The sequence below is a fragment of the Macaca fascicularis genome, chromosome 18, assembly GCF_037993035.2.
Source record: "Macaca fascicularis isolate 582-1 chromosome 18, T2T-MFA8v1.1".
Taxonomy (NCBI): Eukaryota; Metazoa; Chordata; class Mammalia; order Primates; family Cercopithecidae; genus Macaca; species Macaca fascicularis.
The window spans coordinates 39,983,871-40,005,290 of NC_088392.1; the positions used below are offsets into that span (position 1 = coordinate 39,983,871).

General features: G+C 44.5%; 1 protein-coding gene and 1 long non-coding RNA gene across 3 annotated transcripts in view; one reads left to right on the forward strand and one right to left on the reverse strand.

Annotated features, from left to right (window-relative positions):
* ACAA2 (acetyl-CoA acyltransferase 2) overlaps positions 1–2,272 on the forward strand; it is a 28,553-nt gene extending 26,281 nt beyond the window's left edge. Inside the window, exons 9-10 of the mRNA XM_045377777.2 lie at positions 470–624; positions 1,860–2,272. Coding sequence (XP_045233712.2) covers positions 470–624; positions 1,860–1,944 — 240 coding nt within the window. The 3' untranslated portion in view covers positions 1,945–2,272. The remainder of the gene's footprint in view (positions 1–469; positions 625–1,859) is intronic.
* The window catches only part of LOC102129152 (uncharacterized), a 128,528-nt gene that overhangs the window by 5,482 nt on the left and 101,626 nt on the right, over positions 1–21,420 (reverse strand). The window lies entirely within an intron of this gene.

Genomic DNA, 21,420 nt, shown 5'->3' on the forward strand with positions numbered 1-21,420 from the left:
GAATTAAGATCATATGATAATACAGTACTATAAACTTGAAGTAAGGTAATTGCAAGTTTGGGTAAGTATAATATGATACTTTTCAGTTCTGCCACATTGTGAATTTAAAGAGTTCAAAGAATACACACAGGGTCACACCCTAACAAATGATATAGCCAATATTTGAACCATCCATCCAGTTCTAAAACCTGTGGACTTTCTACAATATCCCACTGTGTCTGGTATGTGTCAATTTATGGGATTACTGAGAATTTCCTCTAAGGGATGCATTTGACTAAAATTATTTAGTAAATGCACACATTTCAAACCTGATAGCTTTATACAGAATGACTGTAGATATAATAACTTTGTGAGGTAACTTAAACAGGAAGAAACAGCAGACTTAGCTATTGATAGGACTCGACCATTCTCATTTAAAAATTAGTTTGTGAGTAAGGATTTTTGTTAGTGCTTTAATTTTTGTTTTAAGGTCAATGAAGCTTTTGCTCCCCAGTACTTGGCTGTTGAGAAGAGTTTGGATCTTGACATAAGTAAAACCAATGTGAATGGAGGAGCCATTGCTTTGGGTCACCCACTGGGAGGATCTGGATCAAGAATTACTGCACACCTGGTTCATGAATTAAGGTACTTGCTAGAAATAGCTGCATTTCAGATTTGCTGTTTTTTATAGAAATGCATGGGTTTAGGTTTCCCCAAAACACTCCAACATTTTTCATTCTTCATGTCTCCTGCACAGGCTCTTACCAGGAACAAGTTACTTGGGTAGTGCTTTTCATCTGGTCTCTTAGATGAGTCAGTCAGCTTGTTAGTGGCTCTGCACTTAGGAACCAAGCTCTTCCTTCCTCTGTGTGTCCAGTCTTTATGCACCACTCAGCTTGTGTTCACTGCATGAGCGGATAATGAGGCCCTGCTTCTCATGGCACGTGTGTTTTAGTGCCAGTTACAGGAGTGAAATAAATTTATTTTAGAAAAAAAAGTACGGAGTGAGTACTGATCTAGATGCCATAATTTATGAAATCTAAGCAAACTGACAATTTGGGTCTGAGCTAAGTTTTTCTTTTCACTGCTTCCAGGGTTCCACAGGAACCTTTTGTGTGTTCGGTACTTTTCAGTTTTGATAGAAGAGCTCCTCCTTCTGGTACTATCTAATTTTGGAACATTCTGCTCTGTTTGTACAAAAATTGCAAACAAAACCAAGTAAGTCAGGCTGAAAAATTACTCTGACTCCCTGTTAGGGCAGGGGAAATGTGACTCTTATTTCACTTAATGATTCACTGAGTTGAAATAGGTGATTGACATATACAGAAGTTTGACACATACAGAAATAATTCCTGGATAATTTTCTCAAAGTCATCATCTTAGGAGTGACGAGTACTTTAAAAGAGTCTAATTTTTATGAAAGGGACATGGATAGTTTCTAAATTATCTGCCCTTTCATAGGGACAAACTTTATTAATTACATTTCTTCTAAGGTGCCATGAGGCTCTCACTGTATAAATTAAAGGAGCTGAATGTTCATCCCCTTCCCCGGCTTCCCCTGTTTATCCAGTTACCTCCTCTTCTCACTTCTTTCCCATAACACATGCAAGCTTGTGTATGTGTTTCAGGTCCTCTAACCCTAAATCCACTCATCTCCTTTTTAGTTTGCCTCCCTTTTTTTTTTTTTTTTTTTTAATTAAAAACTTTCAGCTTTCCAAAGTCTTTTCCTGTTGTAATCATACCAATATTGAGGACTGGGGAAAAGATTGAGCAGATGAGCTGAATAAGAATGAATAATGCAAATGGGATTGTTATTAGTTCTATTTAATTAATCTAATTTTTAAATTAGAGTAGATTTCAGTCACTGCTTTCTTTTTCAGACGTCGAGGTGGAAAATATGCCATTGGATCAGCTTGCATTGGAGGCGGCCAAGGTATTGCTGTCATCATTCAGAGCACAGCCTGAAGAGACCAGTGAGCTCACTGTGACCCACTCTTACTCTGCTTGGCCAGGCCACAGTAAAAAAAGTGACCTTCAGAGCAGCTGCCACAACTGGCCATGCCCTGCCATTGAAACAGCGATTGCATTTGATCAAGCCATGGTGACACAAAAATACATTGATCATCAATAGGAGCCCATGCTAGAAGTACATTCTCTCAGATTTGTACCAGTGAAATATGATTTCTGAACTAAAGAAGACATTAAAAGAAATTGTATTCTTGCCAAGTAACCACCACTTCTGCCTTAGGTAATATGATTATAAGGAAATCAAATAAATGTTGCCTTAACTTCAGTTAATGTTTTCCTGTCATTTATATTTTTTAAAATGTTAAATTGTGATAAAATACATATTACATAAACTTTACCATATGAACCCTTTTTTAGCGTACAATTCACTGGCATTAAGTACATTCACATTTTTGTACAAACATCACCACTTTGTATCTACAGAACTTTTTCAATCATCACACACGGAAACAATAACTCCTCCTTCCGCCATCCCCTGACAACCACCAGTGTATTTTGTCTCTATCGATTTGATGACTCTAGGTACCTTATAAGTGAAATTATAAATATTTGTCCTTTTGTGACTGGCTTATTTTACTTTATATAATGTTCTCAAGATTCAGCCACCTTATGTTGTAGCATGTGTCAGAATTTCCTTCTTTTTAAAGGCTGAATAATATTCTGCTGTATGTATAAACCTTACTTCCTTTCTTCTCAGCTTAAAGGCCATTTTTCATCCTTTATTTTCTCCCTTTAAAATGCCCCAACACATCTATTGCTTTGTCTATCTGTTCTGAGACTGGATATGTAGTAGGGCAAGGCCCTATTGTTAACTTCATGAAAGAGCCATTGGAAATTTTAATTGAGATTAAATTGAATTTATGGGTTATACATTTATTAGGGAAAATTTTTTTCTTTTCTTTTTTTTTTGAGATAGCATCTTGCTCTGTCACCCAAGGCTGAATTACAGTGGCACAATCATGGCTCACTGAATAATAGATGTTAAATAATACTAGATAATGTTAAATAATAGTATCATAAGTACCTACACTGTTTCCTCAACTCTTTGCTCATATAGTTTCCTTCATTTGATTAAAAAGTTGGAGTGGCACATACATCCCCCTTTCTGTCATAGAGAGGCAGATGACAAGCGGCCCACCCATGTTTTGGGGTAATGGACTAGTGGCAACAGGCAAGTCCAGCTTTTTCTTGTTTGGGATCCTTACCGAGAAGCAGGCTTCCTCTAGTGTCATAAAAATATTAAAAAGTAAGAACCCTGTATAATTTCTCATAATAAAACAATGTTTTGCGGAACATTTTTTTACGTTTTCTTCTTTTGTTGTAACTTATAATAAACTTTCTCTGTGGGATGAAATGACCAAGGCCACATGTTACCATTTTCTAGAAACACTAGTGATCGTTTATCAAGCCTATGAATTTCCAGATGAAGGAGGAATTGTCGCCAATTAAATGGCTGAAGCAAGCCCCTTCCCAGGGCATCTCCTGGCACAGGCCTTAAGGTTTATCGCTTTTCCCCATAAAGGTCTTGGGTAGTTTTGTTATTCGATTGAGACCTGTCTCCTATTTTCTTTTACATTTGGTTATTGCTAATGAATAGCTTTTGTATATTATATATCTAGCCAGCTTGCAGAGCCCTTTTATTAATTTGAATCACGCAGATAGTATCTCATTTATTTTTATTGCCTTTTTGCCTTGGGCTCAGATCACTGGCACAGTACTGGAGGAAATAAAATGTGGTTAATGCTCATATTCGTTACTCACTAAGTTGATGCTTATAGTAGGTTTCTGATAGATAATACTTTATCAAGGTCAGGAAGTTTCCTCCTATTCCTAGTTTTCTTAAGAACTTTATGAGTAGTTCATTCATTCTTCACTCTAATCTCACTTGGCTGCCACCACTTAACCACAGTTCTCTTACTCATGCCACCCTTTATGTTCATATTGCCAGAACTAGTGGAGATCTTTCTGTCTTCACCTTATTTGATTTCTCCAAAACATGACCCAGTTGACCATTCCTCCTTGAACTGACTTCTGTTCATGTCTCTGCTTTTCCACTGCCTCTCAGGCCATTCTTTTTCGTCTTCTTGGGCAACTGCTCCACTGCTGTGAGTTTCTTGGGATTGGTTTTTGGATTTGTGGCGATTTCTTTCCATGATTCTAAATGCCATCACATTTGGCCGGGTACAGTGGCTCATGCCTGTAATCCCAGCACTTAGGAGGCCAAGGCCAGAGGATCACATGAGCCCAGGACTTCAAAGACCAGTCTGGGCAACATAGTGAGACCACATCTGTACAAAGCAAAAAACCAGAAAAATGAGCTGGGTGTGGTGGCATGTGCCTGTAGTGCCAGCTGCTCAGGAGGCTGAGGTGGGAGGATTGTTTGAGCCCAGGAGGTTGAGGCTGCAGTGAGCCGTGATTGGGCCACTGCACTCCAGCCTGGGTGACAGAGTGAGACCCTGTTTCAAAATACATACATACATACATCATCACATTTACATCCCAGCACTGGTCTCTACCTCCAGACTCCTGTAGCAAACTCCCCTCTTGACTTTCTCACAGATGTCTTCTTAAACATGCCCTGAACAGTAACTTATATCCCACTTAACTAGCTCCCTCTTCAAGTTCTTCTCAGTGCCAGTGGCTCAACTCATAAATCCGGGCATTTCCCTAATTTCCATCTTCTCCCTCACTCTTCATCTCCGGTCCATCAGCAAGTATTATGAATTCTTCCAAGATATAAATACAAGCTCAAATACAACCATTTCTTCCCATCTCCACTTCCACTACTGTGGTCTAAGCCACCAGAATCTCTTGCCTGGACAACCACAAGAGCTTTTAGAGGCTCCTACCTCCATTCTTACCCCTCTTCAGTTATTCTCTAAGAAGCCACCAGGAGCGTCTTTTAAAAACTCAAACTATGGTGACTCTAACATGGTCTCAGGCCGCTCCTCTAGCTCCCAGTGTGTCACACAAATGGCCTTTCTTGGGACAGCTCGCACACCATGCTGTAGGGCTTTGGCAGATGTTCTTTCCTGTGCCTTCCTGGGCCCGGGTCCTGCTCACCTAGTCTCACATGCTTCCTCTTCCATCAGGTTCTCTGTTCACCCTAAGTTCCTCTCCCTGAGACTTTCCATTGTAGCACCCTGACGTTTATGGAACTTTCCTGAATTCATATTCTCTTAGTAGTCCATTTACTGTCTCACTCCCTTATTAGACTGTAAATTCCATAAAGGCAAAGACTTCATGTGTTTAGCACAGTGCCTGGCCCATGGTAGATGCACAAGGTTGTTGAGGGAATGAGTGATTGGATGAATGGGTGAATGAATGGACAAATGATGTTTGAAGAAATTATAGCATAAAAAATTGCTTAATCTTCAAAGGATTAAGATGACAGATATTGGGAGGCCGAGACGGGCGGATCACGAGGTCAGGAGATCGAGACCATCCTGGCTAACACGGTGAAACCCCGTCTCTACTAAAAATACAAAAAACTAGCCGGGCGAGGTGGCGGGCGCCTGTAGTCCCAGCTACTCAGGAGGCTGAGGCAGGAGAATGGCGTAAACCTGGGAGGTGGAGCTTGCAGTGAGCTGAGATCCGGCCACTGCACTCCAACCTGGGCGACAGAGCGAGACTCCGTCTCAAAAAAAAAAAAAAAAAAAAAAAAAAAAAAAAAAAGATGACAGATAGGGGCTGGGCGCCATGGCTCAACGCCTGTAATCCCAGCACTTTGGGAGGCCAAGGCGGGTGGATCACCTGAGGACAGGAGTTCGAGACCAGCCTGACCAATATGCTGAAACCAAGTCTCTACTAAAAATACAAAATTAGCTTGGTGTGGTGGTGCATGCCTGTAATCCCAGCTACTCGGGAGGCTGAGGCAGGAGAATCACTTGAACCTGGGAGGCAGAGGGTGCAGTGAGCCAAGATTGCACCATTGCACTCCAGCCTGGGCAACAAGAGCAAAACTCTGTCTCAAAAAAACAAAAACAAAAAGATAATGGATAGGAGGCAGGACTAGATTACAGCTCCCGCTCAGACAGAGCATTGTGTAGAAGCTAACATCATGAACTTTTGCTCCAAGAACTATGGCAGGAACATACCAGGAAAGCTGAGACAATCCACAGACCCCCCTTGTGAAGGAACTGGATCACTGCTGCAGGCTCCCTGAGACACCAAAAATCTGTGAGTCTGCTTGCTTTCTAAATGGGAAGGCTCGTGGTCTGGGGCAAGTTCTCAGCCCTGGTCTCCGGCTGCCTAGAAATAGACTCAGTGCTGTTGGCAAGGCATGACGGGAGTGAGACCAGCCTTTAGGACTATGGCTGTGTGGAAGCGGGGTGAAGCCTGTGACTGCAGGCTTTCCACCACTTCCCTGACGACCTGTATGACTCAGCATAGGCAGCCATAATCCCCCTGGGAACATAACTCCATTGGCCTGGGAACCACACTCCTATCCCTTACAGCAGCTGCAGCAAGCCCCGCCCAAGGAGAGTCTGAGTTCAGACATGTCCAACCCTGCCCCGACCTGGGGGTCTTTCTCTGCTTGCCTTAGTAGCCGAAGACAGAAGTTATAATCTCTTGGGAGCTCTCTGGCCCTGCCCACTGCCTGAGAAACCTGAAAACCGGGTTTCCCCGGGCAAGTTTGCATCCTCCCTATAATACTGCAGCTGATGTGATCTTGAAAGCGCCACCTCCTGGCTAGAGGCCAACCAACACAAACCAGCACACTAAACCAAAATACAACTAAGGACCCTCACAGAGCCCCTTCACTCCCCTGCTACCTCCAACTGGAGCAGGTGCTGCTATCCACGGCTAAAGACCTGAAGACAGATCACATCCCAGGACTCTTTGCAAATGTTGCCCAGTACTAGCCTGGAGCCTGGTAGCTCCCCTGGGTGGCTAGACCCAGAAGAGCAAAAACAATCACTGCAGTTCGGCTTTCAGGAAGCCCTATTCCTAGAGGAAGGGGGAGAACACCACATCAAGTGAGCACCCCATGGGACAAAAGAATCTGAACAGCAGCCCTTGAGTTTTAGATCTTCCCTCTGACACAGTCTACCCAAATGAGAAGGAACCAGAAAAACAATCCTGGTAATATGATGAAACAAGGTTCTTTAACACCCCCAAAAGATCACACCAGCTCACAAGTAGTAGATCCAAACCAAGATGAAATCTCTGAATTGCCAGAAAAAGAATTCAGAAGGTTGATTACTAAGCTAATCAGGGAGACACCAGAAAAAGATGAAGTCCAACTTAAAGAAATCAAAAACATGATACAGGATATGAAAGGAAAAGTCTTTAGTGAAATACATAGCATAAATAAAAAATAATAATGACTTCTGGAAATCAAGGACACACTTAGAGAAATGCAAAATGCACTGGAAAGTCTCAGCAACAGAATTGAACGAGCAGAAGAAAGAACTGCAGAGCTTGAAGACAAGACTTTCAAATTAACCCAATCCATCAAAGACAAAGAAAAAATAATTTAAAAAATGAACAAAGCCACCAAGAAGTTTGGGACTATGTTATATGTCCAAACCTAAGAATAATTGGTGTTCCTGAGGAAGAAGAGAAATCTAAAAGTTTGGAAAGCATATTTGAGGGAATAATAGAGCGAAACTTCCCCAGTCTTGCTAGAAATCTAGACATTCAAATACAAGAATCTCAAAGAACACCTGGGAAATTCATCACAAAAAGATCATTACCTAGGCACATAGTCATCAGATTACCTAAAGTGAAGACAAAGGAAAGAATCTTAAAAACTGTGAGGCAAAAGCATCAGGTAACCTATAAAGGAAAACCTATCAGATTAACAGCAGATTTCTCAGCAGAAACCCTACAAGCTAGAAGGGATTGGGGTCCTATTTTTAGCCTCCTTAAACAAAACGATTATCAGCCAAGAATTTTTTATCCAGCAAAACTAAGCTTCATAAATTAAGGAAAGATTCAGTCTTTTCCAGACACATGCTGAGAATTTGCCACTACCAAGCCAGCACTACAAGAAGTGCAAAAAGGAGCTCTAAACCTTGAAACAAATCCTCAAAATGCACCAAAATAGAACCTCCTTAAAGCCTACATCTCACAGGACCTAAATAACAATAACAAAATGAAAACAAACAAACAAACAAAAACACAAGATATTCAGGCAACAAATAGCACAATTAATAGAATAGTGCCTCACATCTCAACACTAACGTTGACTGTAAATAGCCTAAATGCTCCACTTAAAAGATACAGAATGGCAGAATGGATAAGAATTCACCAACCAAATTTCTGCTGTCTTCAGGAGACTCATGTAACATATAAAGACTCACATGGACTTAAGATAAGGGGAAGAAAAAGATATTCCATGCAAATGGACACCAAAAGCAGGCAGGAGTAGCTATTCTTATATAAAACAAAAAGAACTTTAGAGCAAAAAAAGTATAAAAAAACAAAGAGGGGCGGCACGGTGGCTCATGCCTGTAATCCCAGCGCTTTGGGAGGCCAAGGCAGGCAGATCACAAGGTCAAGAGATCGAGACCATCCTGGCCAACATGGTGAAATCCTGTCTTTCCTAAAAATACAAAAATTAGCTGGGTGTGTTGGTGGGCCCCGTAGCCCCAGCTACTTGGGAGGCTGAGGCAGGAGAATCGCTTGAACCCAGGAGGCAGAGGTTGCAGTGAGCCGAGATCTCAGAACTGCACTCCAGTCTGGCGACACAGCGAGACTGGGTCTCAAAAAAACAAACAAAACGCAAAAAGGGACACTATATAATGATAAAAGGACTAGTTCAACAGGAAAATATCACAATCCTAAATATATATTCACCTAACATTGGAGCTCCCAAATTTATAAAACAATTACTACTAGACCTAAGAAATGAGATAGATGGCAACACAATAAGAGTGGGGAACTTCAATACTCACTGACAGCATTAGACAGGTCATCAAGACAGAAAGTCAACAAAAAATGGACTTAAACTATACCCTACAGCAAATGAACTGAAGAGACATTTACAGAACACTCTACCCAACAACTACAGAATATACATTCTACTCATCGGCACATGGAACATTCTCCAAGATAGACCATATGATAGGCCACAAAACAAGTCTCAGTAAATTCAAGAAAATTAAAATTACATCAAGTACTGTCTCAGACTACCGTAGAATAAAATGGGAAATCAACTCCTAAAGGAACCCTCAAAACCATGCAAATACGTGGGAATTAAATAACAACCTGCTCCTGAATGATCATTGGGTCAACAATTAAATAAAGATAGAAATTTAAAAATTATTTGAACTGAACGATAGTGACACAACCTATCAAAACTTCTGGGATACAGCAAAAGAGATGCTAAGAGGAAAGTTCATAGCATTAAATGCCTATATTAAAAAGTCTGAAAGAGCACAAATAAGACAATTTAAGGTCACACCTCATGGAACTGGAGAAACAAGAACAATCTGAACCCAAATCTAGCAGAAGAAAAGAAATTAACAAAGATCAGAGCAGAACTAAATGTAATCAAAACAAAAAAATACAAAAGATAAACAATCTGGCTCTTTGAAAAGATAATAAAATTGATAGATCATTAGAAAGATTAACCAAGAAAAGAAGAGAGAAGATCCAAATAAGCCCAATGAGAAATGAAATAGGAGCTATCACAACTGATACCACAGAAATACAAAAGACTATTCATGGCTACTATGAACACCTTTATATGCATAAACTAGAAAACCTAGAAGAGATGGATAAAGTCCTGGAAATATACAACCCTCCTAGATAAACCAGGAAGATACAGAAACTCTGAACAGACCAAAAACAAGCAGTGAGATTGAAATGGTAATTTAAAAAATTGCCAACAACAACAACAACAACAAAAAACAAGTCCACCAGAAAGGTGCACAGCTGAATTATATCAGATATTCAAAGAAGAATTGGTACCAATCCTATTGACACTATTCTAAAAGACAGAGAAAGAGGGAATCCTCCCTAAATCATTCTACGAAGCTAGTATCACCCTAATACCCAAACCAGGGAAGGACATAACAAAAGAGAAAACTACAGACCAATATCCTTGATGAACATAGATAAAAAAATCCTCAACAAAATACTAGTGAATCAAATCCAACAGCATAACAAAAAGATAATCCACCATGATCAAGTGGACTTCATACCAGGGACACAGGGATCGTTTAACATACAGAAGTCAATAAATGTGATACACCACATAAACAGAATTTAAAACAAAAATCACATGATTATCTCAATAGATGCAGAAAAGCATTTGACAAAATCCAGCATCCCTTCATGATTAAAATCCTCAGCAAAATCGGCATAGAAGGGACATACCCTAAGATAATAAAAAACATCCATAACAAACCCACAGCCAACATTATACTGAACAGGGAAAAGTTGAAAGCATTCCCCCTGAGAATTAGAACAAGACAAAGATCCTAACTTTCACCACTTCTAGTCAACATAGTACTGGAAATCCTAGCCAGAGCAATCAGACAAGAGAAAGAAATAAAAGGTATCCAAATCGGTAAAGGGGAAGTAAAACTGTCACCGTTTGCTGATGCTGTGATTGTATACCTAGAAAACCTGTGATCGTATACCTGTACCTAGGTATAGATCGTATACCTAAAGACTCATCCAAAAACTCCTAGAACTGGTAAATGAATTCGGCAAAATTTCAGGACACAAAATTAATGTACACAAATCAGTAGCTCTGCTGTATACAAACAGCAACAAAGCTGAGAATCAAATCAAGCTTTTATAATAGCTGCAAATATACTTAGGAATATACCTAACCAAGGAGGTGAAAGACCTCTACAAGGATAACTACAAAACACTGCTGAAAGAAATCAGACAACACAAACAAATGGAAACACATCCCATGCTCATGGATGGGTAGAATTAATATTGTGAAAATGACCATACTGCTAAAAGCAGCCTACAAATTCAATGCAATTCCCATCAAAATACCACCATCATTCTTCACAGAACTAGAGAAAACAATACTAAAATTCATATGGACCCCCCCCCCCCAAAAGAAAGTCCACATAGCCAAAGCAAGACTAAGCAAAAAGAACAAATCTGGAGACATCACCTTACTCAGCTTCAAACTATACTACAAGACCATAGTCACCAAAACAGCATGGTACTGATTAAAAAAAAAAGGGTACATAGCCCAATGGAACAGAATAGACAACCCAGAAATAAAGCCAATACTTACAGTCAACTGATCTTTGACAAAGCAAACAAAAACATTAAGTGGGGAAAGGACACCCTATTCAACAAATGGTGGTGGGATAATTGGCAAGCCACATGTAGAAGAATGAAACTGGATCTTCATCTCTCACCCTATACAAAAATCAACTCAAGATGGATCAAAGACTTAAATCCAAGACCTGAAACCATCAAAGTTCTAAAAAATAACACTGGAAAAACCCTTTTAGACATTGGCTTAGGCAAAAACTTCATGACCAAGAACCCAAAAGCAAATGCAACAAAAACAAAGATAAACATATGGGACTTAATTAAACTAAAAAGTTTTTACACAACAAACAAAATAATCAGCAGAGTTAACAGACAACTCACAGAGTGGGAGAAAATCTTCACAATCTATAGATTCGGCAAAGGACTAATATCCAGAATCTACAAAGAACTCAAATCAGCAAGAAAAAAAAAATCCCATCAAAAAGTGGGCTAAGGATATGAATAGTCAATTTTCAAAAGAAGATACACAAATGGCCAACAAACATGGAAAAATGCTCAACATCACTAATGATCAGGGAAATGCAAATTAAAGCCACAATGCAATACCACCTTACTCCAGCATGAATGGCCATAATCAAAAAGTCAAAAAATAATAGATGTTGGCATGGATGTGGTGAAAAGGGAACACTTTTACACTGTTGGTGGGCATGTAAACTAGTACAACCACTATGAAAAACAGTGCAGAGATTCCTTAAAGAAGTAAAAGTGATCTACTGTTTGATCCAGCAATGCCACTACTTGGTATCTACCCAGAGGAAAAGAAGTCATATACAAAAAAGATACTTGCACATGCATGTTTACAGCAGCACAATTTACAATTGCAAAAATATGGAACTAGCCCAAATGCCCATCAATGAATGAGTGGATAAAGGAAATGTGGTATAGCTGGGCATGGTGGCTCACATCTGTAATCCCAACACTTTGGGAGGCCGAGATGGGTAGATCACCTGAGGTCAGGAGTTCGAGACCAGGCTGGCCAACATGGCAAAACCCCATCTCTACTAAAAATACAAAAATTAGCCGGACGTGGTGGTGCAAGCCTGTAATTCCACCTACTCCGGAGGCTGACGCAGAATTGCTTGAACGTGGGAGGCAGAGGTTGCAGTGGGCCGAGATTGTACCATTGCACTCCAGCCTAGGCAACAAGAGTGAAACTCCAACTCAAAAAAAAAAAAAAAAAAAAAAAAAGACCTATTGAAATAAAAACAAAATAATAAATTGCTCAAAATCATACAGAAGTAGAACAAGTAGCTGCTCACACAATTTCCTTTACCCTCATCTCTCTCTATAGATTATCATGGAGTGTGTGTATGTCTGCACATACACACGTGTACCTATGTGTTTTCAAAAAAGAAGGAGTGGAGAACTGGGGGAGATTCCAAAGATGTTGCCACCTGGTACTAAAGATCAATAGAAAGTGGGGTAACTATGGGAAATTTACTTCTAACCCATCTACATGCTATAGAGAGAGTTGGGAAATAAAGCCAAATGCATCAGAGGTTGCTCCTAGGATGACCAGTGAATGTATCATCCAAACCAGGTCAGTCTTGTAAAGTGAAAGGTGACATTATTAATAATCACCCTCAGACAAAAGGTATAAACTGGGACTGTTCCCAGCAAACTGGGACCTAGAGGCACTCTGAACCAAAGTGCATTGCAGTGACTCCACCTCAAGTTCAAGGAAGCTGAACACATATATTAATTATGGATTTTTGGGTATGAAGATGATAAACTAGTTGGTCAGACTAGGATTCATTGAGTCCTTGACATTTGAGCAAATGCTTGGAGGTGAAAGGTGGCCACACAGGTGTCTGGGAAAAGATCAGGGGAAACGACCAGTGCCCAAGCTGAGGCAGGAGCATGCCAGGTGTGTTCAGGGAACAGCAGTCAGTGCGGCTGGAGCAGAGTGAGCGGGGTGCATGTCACGCAGAGCCTTGTAAGTCATTAGGAGGGACTTTGGCATTTATTCTGAGTACAACCAGGAGCTACTACAGGCTTTTGAGTAGAGAAAAGACATCATCTGACTTGCATTTCTATTGAAATGTTCTACTGAAATGAACTTCAGAGGGACAAAGTTGGAGGCAGAGAGGTCAATTAGGATGCTATTGCAGTCATTCAGGCTAAGGAATAATGGTACCTCAGATCTGGGAGTCTGCAGTGGGGGTGGTAAGAGGTTGTCAGATTCTGGATATATTTTGAAACAGTCTTGAGATTTTCTAATGGGTTGATTGGCTGTGAGTTGGCAGAGAGAAGTCAAGGATGATTCCTGGGCTTTTTGTCTTAGCTTTTTCTCTTTCTCCACTGAGATAGAGAAAGCTTCAGGCAGAGCAGGTTTTGAGGGGAGTTCAGACTTTCATATGGAGACGCCAAGCAGGTCCTTAGGTGAAGGAGTCTGGAGTCTGAAAGAATTTGGGATGGGGACATAGACTTGAGAGCCATCAGCCTATAAATAGGACTTGGTCAAGAATGGGTGGCCTCTGTCCTAGATGGATATAAGAAATAAAGATCGATTTCTCTTCTTATAACATTCCTAGGTTTTCATTTTTATGACTTTAAGAAAAATATGAATGAGAAAAAAAAACATAAAATCAAATATATCTGTATTGCCCTTTGGCGGACACCATCTCTTGCTCACTTTACACAGTTAAGTGCCATTTCCTTCACCTCCATGGAAAACATTTTGTAAATTACTAAGTTGAATAACTTAAAATATAGGATGGGAACATACATTTTAAAGGAATGCCTTTGTAAATGAGAAATCGTTTTTATAAAGTGAATGATGACTTTTCTTTCCCATTCTCTCCATTCTGTTTTTTATTTTAAATTTTAAATGTGAGTCCTAGAACTTCATTGACTGGGTGACTTGCAATAGTCCAGCAATAAGCCTGGGCACACCTTGTCCCCTAGGTGGCGCCTCAGGCTTGGGCTTACTCGGTCACTTTCTCATCAGCATCTCAAAGAAGCATCTCAGTGAAATTGGCCTAACTCCTTCCTTCTCACTTCCTGGGACTTGAAGAGAGAAAAGGAGCCAGGAGTAAAGAAACCTACGGTAGCAGGTGGGGCGCAAATGCCCCACCTCCTGGCCACTGCCCCAGTACTCTCCACCAAAGTCACTGCCTTTTGTTTCTCCTCAGTGAAAATGCGCAGTCACAAAGCCCCCAGAGCTGGGGAGTTCGTGTAACACAGCACCTGAGCCAGTAACAGACCGCAGGCCCTCCCTGAGGTGCTGAGCACCAGGGCAAGTGAGGACATGGAGGGACACAGCGGGGAGCATGGTCTGGAGCAGCAGAGAAAATGGGGTGACAATCATGGCACTCCCCACGCTTCTCTCCTGGAGCCCCTGGAGCCAGGGTGGCTCCACTTCCTCACCCTGGTCCCTGTACTTGAGAGTCCACAGCTGCCCCCAGCTGCTCATGTGCAACAGAGCAGGGCTGCAGGAGCTGCCTGTCTATCCCTCCTCACTTTCTATGACATCAGCTGATGGAGCTGTCACCAGAGAGGTCTGGGGGGCATGGGGAGCAGCAAAAAGACAAGTGTGGGGAGATGTGTGTCCTGTGCCCTTGTATTCCTTCGCCACTGAGCTGCCCAGCTCCCAGGACAGGAGCCCTGCTGCAGACTCCGCTCACACAGCCTAGTGCCTCTGGTATGAGAGCCTCAGCAAAGAAACAAGCACCTGATAGATGCAAAACATTCCAGGAGCACAGCCAGCATGGAACGCAAGTCCCCACCTGTCTGTGCTGCAGTGTCTACTCTCCGCGAAATCCACTAGTTCCAATAAGTGAGAGCAAAGGAAGTCATGAGATAAGCTCCCCCAGAGCCAAACCCTGGACCAGTTCTCAGCACAGTCAGCATGTAGACGCATCTCAGAAGCTTAGACCTTCTGGTATGTTGTAGAAACAAGGGGCGCCCAAGGGGCATTGGCAGAAGTAAAATGCAAAATTGGATCTTAAACATGAAGTTCCTTGGGAGCCTTTTGAGTAATACAAGATCAAATTAGAAACCCCACAATGAAGGAACATGCTGATACCAAGAGCAAGCTATTCTAGCTACACACACACACACACACGTATGTATTCCTCAGACTACATTTCTAGATTGCAAAGAAAAGCTACGTCCCCATGAGCTGAGGCCCATGGTGCAGACGAGATGGAACTCATTCCATGCTGGCCTATAGGTTTATACCTGGTGTGACCATGAGCCTAGTGCTGGGACCCTACTCTGACCATCACCCAGGAGTCTAGGCCTGTGTCTTTCAGAGAGAACTAGCAGCACCCCCAGCCTTGCTGTCTCCCAATTCTATGCATCAGGTCATTACCCAGGCTGCTTTCTGGTACCCACATGTAGCTCAGAGCCCTGAGATCACACGGATCTGCCCAGTCCCGGGAGGAGGCAGTCGCCCCACTGGAGACATTCTCTTCCATACACTTCAATATGTCCATCATAGATGTGAATTCCAAGAGGGTCTGGAACCCCCAGACTGTTGTTCTTACTGCACATGGTAAGTGAAGAAAACAAAATCTCCCCTGAAAAGACAATGGCTGAGACAAGACCATGTTATGAAGGATACATTTGTGTTTAGTCCCTTTGAACATTCTAATAGGCAGTTTTAGAACAAATAGGATGAAGTCCTCTTTACATGGGTGCAAAGTAACTTTAGCAACTTGTTTTCACCAAGCAATAGTACAAGATGAAAATAGAAATATTCTTTTTTTTTTTTTTTGAGACGGAGTCTCGCTCTGTCGCCCAGACTGGAGTGCAGTGGCCGGATCTCAGCTCACTGCAAGCTCCGCCTCCCGGGTTTACGCTATTCTCCTGCCTCAGCCTCCCGAGTAGCTGGGACTACAGGCGCCAGCCACCTCGCCCGGCTAGTTTTTTTGTATTTTTTAGTAGAGACGGGGTTTCACCGTGTTAGCCAGGATGGTCTCGATCTCCTGACCTCGTGATCCGCCCGTCTCGGCCTCCCAAAGTGCTGGGATTACAGGCTTGAGCCACCGCGCCCGGCCAGAAATATTCTTAAGACCAAAAACATTTAAACATTTCTCAGTGTAATGAGGGGGGGGAAAAAGGACTTTAAGCTATAGTACATAACTTTATACCTATGTTTAAAAATGCACATGCAGTTAACAACACTGTATTATATACTTAAAATGTTGAAGAGGGTAAATTTCATGTTAGCTTTCTTACCACATTAAGAGGTGTGGGGTGCGGCACCTAAGCACAGTGGTTCATGCCTGTAATCCCAGCACTTTGGGAGGTCAAGGTGGGAGGATCCCTTGAGGCCAGGGGTTCAAGACCAGCCTGGGAAACATATGGGGACCCCTCTCTAAAAAAAAAAAAAAAAAAACCAGAGCAGATGGGGTGGGGTGGCACAAGCTGGGTGCAGAGATATATACCATTATTCCAGCTACCTAGAAGGCTGAGGCCAGAGGATCGCTCTCAGTAACATAGTGAGACCCCCATCTCTAAAAATAAATAAATTTTAAATTGGCTGGGAGTGGTGGCTCATGCCTGTAATCCCAGCACTTTAGGAGGCCAAGGCAGGCAGATCACCTGAGGTCGGGAGTTCGAGACCAGCCTGACCAACATGGAGAAACCCCGTCTCTACTAAAAATACAAAAAATTAGCCAGGTGTCGTGGCACATGCCTGTAAATCCCAGCTACTCTGTAGGCTGAGGCAGGAGAATTGGTTGAACCCAGGAGGCAGAGGTTGTGGTGAGCCGAGATCGCGCCATTGCACTCCAGCCTGGGCAACAAGAGCAAAAACTCTGACTCAAAAAAAAAAATTTTTTTTAAAGGGGATAGCCACGAAGAAACTTTTGGGAGATGATGGATATATTTATTACCTTGATTGTGTTGATAGTTTCATGGGTGTTGGCATATGTCCAAACTCATCAAATTATTAATGCACATATTAAATATGTACTTTTTGCATATCAATTACACCTCAATGAAGCTGTTACAAGAATTTAAAGTGTTCCCCAGCTGCCCAACAGAGTCACTGTAACCCTCTCCGGAAGAGCTTGACTTCAATTAAGCAATTTTACATCCTGAGTTCAAAGACATTAAAAGAAAGAACGTCAGAGCATGGATGACCTGGGGTGGCTCTCATTTTATAAAGCATCAGAAAGCAATAAAATGAACAGAAAATGTGAGCTGCTTGAGTGTCCCTGAATAAGCCTGACCCTCAGAAGCCCCTCAGGTCCTCCAGGACTGTGTCCTTATCACGAACAGCAGACAGCAGTGTAGTGTAGTGTAGTGTAGTGTAGTGTAGACAGCAGACAGCAGTCCCATCTGCTCCCTGTCTACACTGGAGTCAATGCAAGAAAGGGAATTCCTCTGTGTATTTCGTTTCCGACAAGAGACCAGCAGGGGTGAGAAAAAGCTGAGCAGGTGGAAGAAAGGAAGGGCATTGCTTCCGTAGATATGGACTGAGGGCCACTGAGCAGAGAGGGAAGGACGCAGAAACCAGCTGCTAGGGCCCTGGCTCAGGGGACATGCAGTGTGGCCTGTGGTACGGACAGGTCACCATCGAGTCCATAGACACAGCCCCCAAAACTTGTGCCTCCTGCACAGGTCTGGGGCATGAAGGTCCCTTCCCTGAAGGAATCATATCTTATCTGGAAACCCATGGAAAAAGCCCTGACATAATTAAAAGTGCAAGACTGTCAAGAACCGGACACTCTAAACTCTGAGTCAGAGAAGGGAGAGGTCAGGTCACCTGAGGAAGATTTTGTTTGGTTGTTTCTTGTGTCTTTTGCCTTTTATTTGTGAAGAGGTTTGCGTAAAGGAGGTGGGCTCTGAAGGGCCTCAAAGGATGAGAGCCCCTCCCGAAGCCCAAGGCTGTGAAATGTGTACCTCCTGGTGGGAATGCTGGGCCCAGGACCGCGGCTACGGGCTCCTCCTGCACACATGCTGCAGGTGATGGGCTCATTCTGAGCCTCCGCCCTCTCTTCCGGGATGTCTTCAGGTGGACGCCCCCAGGCTGCCCCATCTGCAGTGTGTAGACAGTGCAGGTCTCAGCAGCTGCCCCTTCCCCACTCCAGGCCCTGCTCCATGATTTGTCCCCTGCTCCCCTAACTGGCTGAGTACCTGCCCTGGGAAGAAGCAGGAGATGAGGCCGAACCCTCCCACACACGCAGACCCATCGATGGAAGGTCCACTGCCCATGGCAGCACCCAGGCCCCACCAGGAGCTGGCTTCGCTCAGTCCAGGGCTCCTTCAAGTCCTGGGCATCCTGGCAGGCCTCATTCCCCGCATGCTTAGTGAACACCTTCCAGTAACAATACAAATGGGGAGAAGGGCACCTTAGGAACATTCCTGTTAGTTTAGCTACTTCTCAAAGGAAGGAAAAAATAAACATGCATGCCGAAAAAGTGGCTATGTTGGCAAGGAGGGAGTGTCAGAGACTCCCTTTGCCGTCCACATGGAATCCCATCGCTTGAAGCCTGGTGGGTCTAACTCCCACTTTACAGCTGAGGCTCCTGAGACCCAGAGAGGGAAATGGTCTGTCCAAGACCATGGCTCCCATCAACAGCTGAGCTGGGCAGAAGGCAGGTGCCCTGAATAACCGGCAGGAGGCGGGTGGTCTCCTTGCACTCCACAAGGCTGTATGCTATGCCAGAGGCTGAGCCCCACACAGGTGGCATTTTGTCTCTTTCATTGTTGATAAATGCCCAAAACTCACCTGCTGACCTCCCAGAATGCTTTCAGAGCTAATCAAAATAAGAAATAGAGCCCAGGGGTTCCAAAAAACCTACTGAGACCACACTTCCCAAGACCCTTTTCCCAGAGCATTCTAACTCCATACAGCCCTCTCCCAACACACCCTGACTCCCAGATGTTAAGAAAGTTAACAGAGTCTGTGTCCACACTCGCCTGATCTTTTGCTCTTCCCAGAAAAATCAGCCCGATTCGTGTCAGGCCTAGGAAAACCTAGGCTTATGTGGACTTCTCTTTTCTTTGTAGTTGCTAACTCAGGGCATATCACCTTCTTAGCTTGGGGTTTCCTGAACAAACCTCTCAACAGCAGCTCACTCCAGTGCCCCCCAGACAGAAGAGGATGTTCGCCATTATTACAAGGCCGTCCTCTTGGGGGGCTGAGGGAGAGTTAGGGAGGGATGCGGAGAATTGTGAGAACAGAACAAGGAAAGGAAAGAGTGGGCATACGTTTCCTTGTTGAAGGCAGGGAGGAAGCAGAGATGAGGAAGAAAGGGGGTCACAGAAGGGGTGAAAAGAGCAGGAGGAGAGGGGCAAGTTGGGGAAGAGGACCAGCGGGGAGGGAGCCAGGAAGGTAGGAGATGGCTTGCAAAAACAGGGCTCCCAGGCAGGACCCCTAGCCTTCAGCTTCCCGTGGAGGTGGGGCAGGTAAAGGCAATCTGTGTCCTCATTTGGCCCTCTCTGCGGTTCCCGAAAGCAGCAGATGCCTGGACTCAGAGCCCCAGGGGTCGCCCGCAGAGACCTCACCCATCCAGTGTGGGGTGAGGCTGAGGGATGAAGGCCACTCCCTGTGTTGTGTCCCCTGCTTTTCTCACGGTATTCAGGGCTCTGGGGTCAGGGCGGGGCGAGGGCAGGCCCTGAAGGCACAGACAGGGAGCAGTGCAGTCTCTGGCCACCGCTCACCCGGGAAACCTGAGCTGGAGGTCAGCCCGGGAGGCCCGGTGGGGCAGCGTACTGGGTGGCAGCCAGGGTTTAGCCTCTCTACCAGAGCCCACCCGAGGCTACTGGGCCTTTGACTGGGGCTTCTGGCTGCCATCCTTGGGGTTCTTTGGTGCTACATTGAACAGGGCACTGGGGTCACCAAAGAACTGGAAAAACTGGGTGTTGGCTGAGGTGAGCGCTCCCTGATGTCCTGGAGCATGCAGCCTCGACCATGGTCTGCATTGCCACCTCGCCTCACCCATGAGGGGCTCCATCTCCTACCCCCGGGCCAAGCTTCTGCCTGATACACTGGCACTGGTGTGGGTCACCTAACCCAAACCCGGTTTGAAGGGTGGCTCAGGGAGGACTTTGATGCCACCACGCCTGCAGTGGTCCCTTCAGGGTCTCCAGGTTCCTGGCCCCACTGGGCTCATCCATCCAGCTCTGTCCTCCTGAGCCTCTGCATGGCTGCCTCTGTGCACCGTTCATCAGCAGTTATCCTCCCAGCGCCCCGCGAGTCCAGGCCCCAAGGCGGCAGCGATCCTGCCCAGCCCCTCTGTCCTGCCCTGTGTCCCGTGTGCACGCTGAGGGCCTGTTAGAGGCCCCACAGCCTCCATTCAAAGATTCTAACTGTAGAATTCTGGGCAGAGAGAACGTTCTGGTCAACACAGCCTCTGGGCCCCTCCAGATCCTCCTGCCTTCCGATGGGGGCTGCCCTGGCTGCCAGACTCCACAACACCAGCCCACCCATTTCTCTCCTGGCATCCTTCTCCATGGGCCACTGGGTCACAAGACAGCGAAGAGCCCCAAGGAGTGAGTGTGTGTGTGTGTGTCTGTGCGTGTATGTGTGTGTGTGCATGTGTGTCGGGGGATATCTGGGGTGTGTGTGGGGAGTATGTGGGGTGCGTGTGGGGGTGTATATGTGTGTGGGGGTTGTGAGTGTGTGTGAATGTGCATGTGTGAGAGCGTGGGGGGTTGGGGCTGTGGGTGTGAGTGTGCGTGTGTATAGGGTGTGTGTGGGGATATGGGGTGTGTGTGGGGGTATGGGGTGTGTGTGGTGTGTGTGTGGGGGCTGTGTGGGGGTGTGCGGGGGTGTGTGGGGGTGTGTGCGGGTATGGTGTGCATGGCGGTATGTGTGTGGGGATATGGGGAGTGTGTGGGGATATGGGGTGTGTGTGGGGATAAGAGGTGTGTGTGGGGGTATGGGGTGTGTGGGGGGATGGGGTGTGTGTGAGGGTATGGGGTGTGTGTAGGGGGTGTGGGGGGTATGTGTGGGGTGTGTGAGGGTGTGGGGGGGTATGGGGTGTGTGCAGGGGTATGGGGTGTGTGAGGGTGTGGGGTGTGTGAGGATGGGGTGTGTGTGGGGGGATGGGGTGTTGGGGGGTATGGGGTGTGTGGAATATGTGTAGGGGTGTGAGTGTAGTTGTGTGTGAGTGTGTGGGGGTAGGGGGTGTGTGGGGTGTGTGTAGAGCTATGGGGTGTGTGGGTGTGTGGGGGGTATGGGGTATTTAGAATATG